General features: G+C 36.3%; 1 protein-coding gene across 1 annotated transcript in view; it reads right to left on the bottom strand.

Annotated features, from left to right (window-relative positions):
* Positions 1 to 1,103: 1,103 nt before the first annotated feature.
* The window catches only part of RAB23 (RAB23, member RAS oncogene family), a 14,341-nt gene continuing 4,640 nt past the window's right edge, over positions 1,104 to 10,804 (bottom strand). The window contains exons 3-6 of the mRNA XM_009333170.1: positions 5,552 to 5,708; positions 3,983 to 4,065; positions 2,610 to 2,702; positions 1,104 to 1,753 (exon numbers count right to left, since the gene is read on the bottom strand). Coding sequence (XP_009331445.1) covers positions 1,614 to 1,753; positions 2,610 to 2,702; positions 3,983 to 4,065; positions 5,552 to 5,708 — 473 coding nt within the window. The 3' untranslated portion in view covers positions 1,104 to 1,613. The remainder of the gene's footprint in view (positions 1,754 to 2,609; positions 2,703 to 3,982; positions 4,066 to 5,551; positions 5,709 to 10,804) is intronic.

The following is a 10,804-nucleotide window of genomic DNA, read 5'->3' as shown; positions in this document are numbered from 1 at the left end:
TTGACTTAGAAACAAAGTAAGTCAAGCTTCCTACATGAATTCACACAGTGAAAAGTCCTTCCTCCAAAAACATACAGCATCACTCAACTCATTTTCATTCTCATACACCATTTAAAAAACTATTAAAACTCTGAATTTTTTCAAGCAGCATATTTTGCATTTGTCACCGGCAGGTTTGTTGTAGAAATCCTAGAAAGATAAAATTATATCATACCATACAAAACCATGTAAACAAAATGGGTATTTTTTTAAAAGGCATGCATGCTCTTGAAGAGGATTAAAAAGTGTTTATTTTTGGTAAAGAGAAGATATCTTGCTTAGCGTTTTGAAAAGCACCTTAATGATTTAGGGGCCTAAGCCCAAATAACTTAAATTTAGGTTTGGGCTCCTAAACATCTAAATCAATTCTGTAAAATTACTTAAGCACTTTGAAACATTTTTGCCATGTCTCTGATCTTGCAGAATTAGATTTTCTGCAACCAGCAGCTAATTTGGAATCTGAGACAACATTCAAGAACGTCTCATTAATGTAATTCAGCCATCAGCTGCAATTTTTTGGATCCTCCGTAACTTAGTTTATGGTATCTATGAAAAGTTTTTCCAAAGAAGATAAATACTTTGTGATACCACTTTGCAAGTTCCTCTTTCATAGACAACACAGGATACAACAATCAAATCTGAACAGGAATACGATTATATTATATGTTCCTTCTGAATAGCTATTAGTGTCAAAAGACTGTGTTATTTGTTCAACCTGTTAAGACTGAGAAAAACAAACTTACAAAAACATCTGTAGCACAGCATTAAGTAAAAAGAAGGAGCATTTTTGGCACCATACATTTTTAAATCTAAGCTTTTAGGCCCAAAGTATAGCAAGTTAAACGTACACAGTGGCAGCTGGGAAAGCCTCATCTGAAATGCAACATTTTTAAAGGAAAATTTTTTTTGGAAGATGCTATTTTATGATCATTAGCTGATCTCCAAGTAATGTATATGCTGGAATTTAGCCTAAATATTCATACCAAAAGTTTATATATATACACCTTAGCACTCATATATATATATATGAAAAAATATATATATAAAAGTACATTGCACCAACAGAACTGCCAGAATCCATATTAATATATTCAGGCATAAAACGTAGTGTTTTCTTTTTGCTCTTCCTTTATCTTCTTAGTGTCCTGACTAACCAATTCTATCATTTTCTTTGAAATTTAGTTGCAAGGTTGCTACTTTACCTTGGGCCATAGCGTTATGGTCTGTACCTATATTTGTAAGTATTATCCTTACGTTAAATGTGCTTTGCAATTCAGCAATACCTAGTTCATAGCTCTGTAAATAATTCCTTGAAAAAGGAGAAGCTTGTCTAATTTTTACAAAGTGCACAGGGGCAGCCACGGTTCTGTGTTTTGCCACCAGGTGTCTCACTCTACACACCAAAAAACACTGCATCAGCAAGTTTATATAAATCCACCCTCTATCAAGGATCCCATAGGCACAAGATTTGCTAAAGCACTGGTAAAAATACCTCTACAGCTGGCTTTATTCTGTACTCAGTTGCACAACTTCATCCAATTCACCGGCTTGGTTTTTCTTCCTCCAAAAGTGGTCTAAGGTATGCTGCAGTTGCTAAAAGGACTTCTGTTTTTCTTGGTCCTCTGCTTGTTTGGTCTAAGGTTGATGACATCTCCACCATTAAGAGTGCTAGAATTTTGGTTGGAGTGACTTCCACCAGCTGTATTAAAAACACCTACAGAATTTAAAGACAAGGAAAGTATTTGTATTTATTTCCTGCAGCATAATACATTAACACTTAAGACACAGTACTTACTAAGGCATAGCAGTGCACATCAAACGCATACTCTAGTTTTTAAAGGCTTTATCTATTTCTGGGTCAATTTTGCAGTTAAATTTGAACTAGAGCCAGTTGGAATTACTAGCCAGGCAGTATTTAAAGCTGGTATACATCCATGTAATTGAAGGCCAGCAGATGAACTCATCCGCATATGTGTATGCTACTAATTGCATGGTAACAAAGTTACGGTTAGTTGAGCAATATAATAAAAGAAAAACATGACAATTTTGAAGTTAGAAATTTGCTGAGATAAAGGTAAGGAAAAAGCCTGAATAAAAAGGGAGTGCTTCAAGGAAAATAAATGAACTGACTCAGAAATGCTTTAAAGAAGGACTACAGAAGTTCAGTGTTCCTTTACAAAAGGCAGTTTACAAAGACCTTCTGATTACACGCCAGATTCTTTCACCGTGAGTCTCTTGTAAATCTGCACCAAGATGAGTAGCACTAATACTAATTACATCCAAAAACCCAACAAGCATCCTTTCTCAAGTCCTTACACAATGTTTGTTTAAACAAATTTAATAAAAGGGCACTTGCCAAACATTAGCTAGAAACTTTAGTACATCAGTTTGACAATCTTGTAACTTCAGCATCACAAAGTTATTTTACAGAAGGAGACAATATCCTAAGATAGGAAGGTAATAATTAGACCCTGATTCACCTTGTATTAACTCCATAAGGAAACAGATGAGACCATAAGCTTTGATGGCACAAAATACTATCTTCTGGTTTTTTATTACAGTATACATACCAATCTTGTTACTGCTTGTATGTACTAGTTCTGGATCTTCAGCTGTTTGTTGCTTGAGCCTTTGAAGATATTTATCAGCCAAGTACTTAAAAACTGGAATGTTAAAAAGAAAAAAGGTACATCAGAGCACGCTTAAAAATAATCTTTGTGTCAATAATAATACCTTCGTATCAAAATTCTGCGTGGTGACAAAACCACATTCGACACCACAGGTTTAGCACAATCTGGTTACGTGGTTCTTTCTCGGCAGGCCTGTGTACCTGAGCAGAATCCAGATCAATCCAATGTCTACCCAGGTCTTACAGTTTGCAGTACTAGAGTCCTACACAGCAGATAGAAACATCTCAATACTCCTGTAACAAAGCTGGCACGTACATATTGCCAAATGTTCCAATTCATGCAACTTGGAACTTTTTAAAATTATGTAGGAATTTAATATGTATGTTTTTTGCAAGAAGCCTTAGAATAACAGCAGTCATGTAAAGCAAGACTATTAATAAAACTTGGCAGCAACATTTTTCTAATTAACTAGTGCTACCCTCATTTGTATTGGGATATAGAAAGTCTACCTAGGATTCTGAAAAAAAATCTACAACTGTAGGAGAATTTTCAGAACCTAGATATGTTAAGATTATTTACATTTGTAATTAATAACTCATGTAAAGATGATACAGAAACATTTTACATTTTCTCATCTATATGTTTTTTCCAAGGTGAATGACGTTAACAGGGGAGAAACAATTAGTTTACTATTAAGTTTGCCTGATTAAACAAAACATAAATTATCAGAGACTATAATTCACGATTGTTCAAACCTACCCCACAAAAGATAGTGACTGAATTTTGTAACAGTACTCTTATGAAATTAAATATATACATTAAAAAGTGATACTTGGGAACTAGTAAAATATCATCAGTAGACAAAAGGCTGCAAGAGATCCAACCTTTTACTGTACTTTATTTAAATGTAACTAAACTATGAAATAATTGCTTATAGCAAATATTTATTAACTACAAAATAATCTGTTCAACCACTTGTATATTGTAATAATTGAACTTCTACATATCATTTTTTTAAAAGCTCAGTGCTTACTGACAGTCATCAGAACTAAGCAGCCTTAACACATTTGCCTTCTAAATATTGAAGCTATGCACTGTTTATAGAAGAGAAAGATGCACACAAAGAAATGGGCCTAACACACTAATATCAAGAAATTCTAGCTATGTTTAAAGTGTGCTGCTAAGAAATATAAAAAGGATTGCCAACAGCATGCAACAACATGGGAAGTAACAGATCAGCTCCAAACTAGGAGAGGCGTACAGTGCTATACAGCAGCGGGCAGGACAGACACCTACTCTGCTGTACCTCGTACCTTCAGTTACATTTAGGTCTTCCTTCACAGATGCTCGGTAGAACCTCAGTTTTAGCTTTTTTGCCAGTGCTTCTGCCTCTTCACTGCACAACAGAAGAAGACTTTGTAAATACTAATTCGTATTATTTGTCAGCATTTATTCTTAACAGACCAAATGCTTCGTGGTAAGTTAAACGTGGCAAGCTGGGTTAAGAAACTCAGTCAAAAAATACCTGACCCTTAATTTCCTTACAATATCTCCACTATAACAAGAAGGTATTTTACATGCAGTTCCTTTATGACCAAAAGTAATTGCTTTTCAGTATTTATTGACTTCATTAACTAAAATTTCCCAAGGGTTCGAAGACAGGTGTCAGTGAAACCAAAAAGGAGGCTGTAATCAACAGCACTAGAATCAGAACAATTACCACTGCAAAGTCAAAACAGCAACAAAAAAGTAATCCTTAAGTATATTTTAATAAAGCAGTAGCGGAGATGAAATCAAGAACTACTTTTTTTCTGTGAAGTGAAAGAGAACTTGTGCTAAATTTCAAGGAAAAGCTGACAAAACTTATGAAAATTTCACCAAGGCAAATCACGTCATCAGAAAGATGAAGTTACTGAGGCAGATGGAGTATTCTGAGAGCAAAACCTGTGACATACCATGAGTAAAGGAGGAGTTCAAATGCAATTTTGCTTTTCCTTTGAAAAATCCTCAGTATTCTTTGCAGAGGGAGTAGAAGCTGATTTATGCCATCAATGATAGCAAACAGAGAACAAAGAAAGCCAGTGCAGGAAACAACAAAAAGAAGAAATAATTTAAATGTCTCAGGAAGATGGCAGAAATAAAGAAGTGGAGAATGATCAACTTCATCATGCAATATTTTCTACATGATATGCTGTGGTAAATAAAAGTCAGCATTTGTTAAGCTGATTTTATGGCAAGAATGAAATTGGTCATACATACAAAGGCAGAATGATAAAATCTGTAAAGAAAAATATTGTGAAGAAGCATCAGCACCATGCAGTTTGAGAATATTAACAGATATGTATTTCTATAGAGTTATAATGTTTTGATAAAAAAGAGCAATAAAAACAAACTAAAGAAAAGCGAAGCAAAGAATATTAAGATGCTTTTTCAAACAACCAGTTTAATACTACTTCATCATTTTAGCAAGCATTCACTAGCAAACTAGACAATGTACCTTCACTGGTGCGCAGCACAGTTTAACAATAACTTTAAATTTTAACAGGAAAGAAAATTTAGTTTTAGAATTTCTGAGAGAATCATATCATGACACAACCAAACTCTTCATGCTATTCCTCCATTTTTTGGCTGACACTTCAGAAGGCAGCATGAAGCAAACAGAAATCTCCTAGCTTGGCAAGCACATCTGCCCAAGTAACTACACTCATGCAGCAATACCTGTCACCTGTGCTTCTAGGGCACGTTTTGATGCAGGGCATAGGTTTTACAACCTAGATATCATAAGTCTTCACCAGAAACTCCCATAGATTTTTTTTTTTTTTTAACGTGTGTATACAGGGGGCATATATTGTTCTTTAAAAACAGTAAGATAAAACTCCTACTTCTTTATACAAGAGTCATCAAGAAGATCAATCTTATTTTGCACAAGAACTGTGGGAATGTCCCCAACTTCAGTCACAACTTTCTCCTTCCAGGTAGGGATTGCTCTGAAGGACTCTCTGTCAGTTGTAGAAAACACAAGAACACAAGCCTGGGCTCCTAAAAACATACAAATCAATTACAAATACAGATAAATACAAATCAACAACATTAAAAAAAAAGAATCATATATAATGTATTTCAAATATGAGGGATTTTTCAAGTTTCTCCCATAAAAGTGCACTTTTACCACCAGCTTGTGTCAAGCCAACTGTCATAAATTCCCCAAATGAAAATAGATTGCCGTATTATTTTTATCATTATACCCATTCTTCATGATGGCTACGAGTTTGTTATGCTTCACGCTATTTCCAGCACGGTGCATGTATGCAGGGGAAAGGAATAGGAGGGGGTGTGGAAAGGCTGGAAAAAGGGAAAGGGAGGTTTGCTTATTGCTCACTGTTTTCCAGACAGCTTAATGGAGGTCAGAAGACAAGTATTTCTCCGTATGCAGTATCTGTAAAGCACGCTTCACGTTCTTCTTTGTGCTACAGTAGTAATTTGGATTTTGAAAAGCAGAAAACTTAAAAGTTTTCAGAGAAAGTTGTGATTATTTCAAGTAAATTGTTTAGTAGCTTTTTGGAGAAGATAAGTGTATTTCTAATTCATACTCATTCTGTCACAGCACTATGGTAAATTATACAAAATGTTTTGTACCATTTTGGTGGTTACGGTTTTGTAACAGCCTTAGCAAACAGTAGTTAAAACCCATGGATACTGAGAAAGTACTTCCACACTTGAAATATTAGTGAGTGGTCTTTTGACTGTCCAGTAGCCCTTTGTCATCCTCAAGAAACTATTTTTCTTTGCACATAAACACATGGAGAAACACTATTATTTACATGCCTTTAAAATACTTGATATTTAGTAACAGAGTGTAAAAGGAATAGGAAGCTAATGTCTTTGAGACTCCAGTGTTACCTCGTGGCGAATATCCCAATCTAATTACATATAGCATGAAAAATTATTTCATCAGTATGAATTTTCTTTTATCTATGAGTTTCACCAAGTATCCCCCATTCCTGTATTCTGTTTGTCTTTGTACTTCTTTGACACAAAGCACTGGAGTTTTTTTATTAGGTTTCCTTTTATTTCTCTTTTCAAAGCCAAGTTCAGTCTATCTTTATGAAAGTTTTCCTATGCTCTTCAGCATTCTTTCACATGCCATTAAGACCCTTCTGGTATGGTTTTATACAGAATAATAAGAACTGCCCTCAGAATTTCAAATCAAGCTCTACCAATAAAACAGTAGCAATGTAGTCTTCCATAATTTTCCCTATTACTTGTGTTCTAAAATTTTGTTTTCCCTAATGTCCACACCATATTCTAATATATGCAATTCTTCTGATGCAATTCCACTTAGAATCCTGTGAGATAGGTGTAAAATTAATTATTCTTTCCACAGCAGGTTACTTTGCATTTGTCAATGCTGAACGTAACTTATTGTCTCGCAGTCTAGCTTACTAAAGCCTCTCAAGGCCTTTGCTCTACTGGGGATGAGAATATTCATTAAAAGACCCTCATCGTCTGTAAACATCATCTTGTTCAGTTTTAAGACTAAGAAATCCATTGTGAAGTTTCCACTCCAAGGCACTTTCACTTCATCTCTCTCCTTTCACCCATTCCTTCTGAATGCTAAAACACGGAGATAACTTGGTAACAGTAAGTTTAGAGGGAAAAGTCCTGCATGTGGTAGGTAAGAAGGGGGTGACTTACAACATCAGACCTCCTTATTCAATTTAGATATAATACATGTAGAACGCAGTGGACAGGGACGGTAAAAATAACTCAGCTTGGCCATATTGTTTTTTAAAGAGAATTATACGATAGGCTCTAATTAGGAATCAAACTGAAATATTTTTGACAACCTTCAAGATTCTAACATTTAAAGGTTCTTACCAGGAAGTTAACAAACAACAGTAAACGAAAGTGTCTTTCATCATCAAGAGATATATCTGTGTATCAACAATGACAAATTCTATACATATATTGTATATGTAATTGTGTATTTCCAAATGTCTGCTGAAGGTTTTGATCACTGGATTGTAAAGATATATCAGAATTTACTAATCCAATAACCCTGCAGAATGCTTATTTAAGAGGAGAAGAACAAAAGGAGTATTATTCTCATGCTCAATTCAAAACAATATCAAATGTGATCTTTCTGAAAGTATGCTTCAGTGTAGTGCAGAAGTCAGTATGGCAACAGAGTTCACGAGAAGATGCTGCAGGACAGAGATCTTACTAGGTAAATTCTTTTCATCTTCTAAGAATATTGCTAAATACTCAATATTTTTACTGAGAACATAAGTTTAAGAAATTATAATGTCCATGTAGGAGCTCTAAGGAGGAAAAGAAAAAAAAAAGAGACAAAAATCAGGATTTAGGCATTGAAACACCTTTCCACACTATTCAAGGGAGTCAATAACATTATTATCTCACTCATCCACTCCAAAGGGAGTCATACACCACCTCTGTCATACAACAGATTGTGTACAACAGACACCAGCAGCAAAGGCACAGGGTAGTGTCAGACAGGAGCGTAACAGCTAAAACCAGGATGTTCTTGATAAATATTTTAAATCAAAGTTCTTTTGTAAGAAGCTATTTTGTAAAGCTACTTTAAAGTACTGAAGAAAAGGACATTGGATTTTTTTTGTGCAATTACTGCTTTGATAACCCCTATGTTTTTATTTTAAAAAGGTTCCAACTGGCTGCAGAATCACTGATATGATATTCATACCTAGACTAATTCAGAAAAAACTTGAGTAGTGCTAGCATCTCTACTTGATTCAAGTAGAGCATGAGCTTGTCAGCTGAGTAGGTCTCAAAGATCCTGAGCAGACTATCCCATCCTCACAGACTCTGTAACCATATTTTCTCCTTTTCTGGAGAATGGTAAAGCCTATGTAATAGAAAATATGTAAAGAAATTCCTTGCCACGAGTGGACTCACACGGGGCCTTTATACTTGGCACCAATTCATTTCACTCTTCTGTTCTTTGCCTCAGCTTTTTTAGGCTATGACAGAAAACACACGTTCACTATAAAATTGATGGTGGCTCCTTCAACCTTAAACTGAATGCAAGGTGAAATGATATCATAATTCCTAAGTTCTTGTTTACTGTTGATGTTCTAACTGCTGTGGATCCTGGCTGTCTTTAACAGGCTTAGCAGGGTTTAAGGTCTCACTAACAGCATCCAAAAGAAGGCTGCCTTGCTCCAAATTGGACCAGAACAGTCTTGCAGCCCTCCTATTATCATAGTTACTACAGCGGAAAGTGGTTAACAAGTGCAAGCTAGAGCAATGCTATGAAGGCTTGAGAAACCTGAAGTCTAACTATTGTGCAACAAAATAAGGAGCCTGAGAATTTGACTAACCAGCAACTGAGTAACAGACTAATGGGCAAGATGTCTGTTTTCCATCAAAAACCTAACAAGGGTCTACTCAAGATATCAGTGGTAGCAGATGGAAGAGGTTGCACGCACAAAGAAGTGATCAAATACTGCTTTGAGAAACATCTGTAACGTGGACAGAACACATGGTGCTGCTAATGACAGCCACTTGTATATGTGCTTAGCATATAAATGAAGTACCTAGCCAATTAGAAAATGTGTGACTTCCATTGGATAGAAACTGGTTAAGATGCATGATACAATATAAAAAAAGAAATTATTAAATACATACAGAGCTTCTGTATGTATTTAATACTCTTTGAATTTAGGCTGCTGTATGTATTTACATACTCTTTGAATTTAGGCTGCTGGACTCCTTGCGTTGTGTGATCATGGGCATGCAGCTACACAGGCTGCACATATTTGCTTGTACATAGAAAACCACACGACAAATCTACTGTCAGCTCCAATTTTGTTTCTCTGTAAGGCTGAATGAATTTGGTTGCTGGACAAGAAGGGCTCAAAAAAAAACTCTGAAGCATTCGTTGTGTGACCATGGATGAGCAGCTGATCCCTGAAGAACTGAAAACACACAAGGTTCCAGGAGAGTACGTAAGCCCTAGTGTAATGATAGTGGGACAGTGACCTGTGGGAGAGGCAGACCTTGAAGTAACAGCCAGCATCTATCTTACCTACCTTTGAGGCATCCTCCTCTTATCAGCAATAATCGGAAATGAAATCCTTGCATTATCAAGTAAGCCTCACCTTTTGCTTCTATATTGTGCTTGCAAACCTGATGCTAAACCAAAATTGCATTCCAGGTTCTTATAATTTCCCTTGTCCTTCATGAGTCAAAGTCTAGTGCAGAATAGTCACTGTATCTAATAGCTTGAACTGTTAATATATCCATCATGCTGTCTACAATGTGTATCCACAGGATGACTATGTCCTATTTCACAGCAGCCTCTTCAGTATAAAGATCTTGAAGGTAGAGATCTAACTGGGCATGAGTCATGAGCAAGATTTCACGATACTCAAGATATGTGGTAAGCGAGGCCATTAAATGTACTTCAAAGTTCTTCTGAACACTCCATATTTTAGCATTATCAGTCCCAGTAATTAGGAGAAAGAGAGTTTGGCTTGGACCAACTGAGGAAAGCAAAGCACACAAGAGAAGTGAAGGCCAGGAGAGTAAAAAGGAAGCTCCAAGAGAATCAAGTACTACCTTCTAAAATTCACGTGCTCAACTTGTCAGCTGTAAAATAACAGAATCATAGAATCATTAAGGTTGGAAGAGACCTCTAAGATCATCGAGTCCAACCGTCAACCCAACACCACCATGCCCACCAAACCATGTCCCTAAGCGCCTCATCTACACGTCTTTTAAATACTTCCAGGGATGGTGACTCACCCGCTTCCCTGGGCAGCCTGTTCCAATGTTTAACTACTCTTATGTAGGTTAGTACTACTCTTATATGTAGGTTTCTTCATGTAGGTTGTGAATTACAACAAGCAGCTGCACAGTTATATGTTGTAAATGACTGAATTTTTCCTCACATCCAATCTAAACCTCCCCTGGCGCAACTTGAGGCCATTTCCTCTCGTCCTATCGCCAGTTACTTGGGAGAAGAGACCGACACCCACCTCGCTACAGCCTCCCTTCAGGTAGTTGTAGAGTGCAATAAGGTCTCCCCTCAGCCTCCTTTTCTCCAGGCTAAACAACCCCAGCTCCCTCAGCCGCTCCTCATAAGACTTGTGCTC

Source organism: Pygoscelis adeliae, unplaced genomic scaffold, assembly GCF_000699105.1.
Source record: "Pygoscelis adeliae isolate BGI_AS28 unplaced genomic scaffold, ASM69910v1 Scaffold57, whole genome shotgun sequence".
In the NCBI taxonomy this organism is placed as follows: domain Eukaryota; kingdom Metazoa; phylum Chordata; class Aves; order Sphenisciformes; family Spheniscidae; genus Pygoscelis; species Pygoscelis adeliae.
Note: the sequence above shows the minus strand (reverse complement) of the source record. Positions and strands in the feature narration are given on the sequence as shown.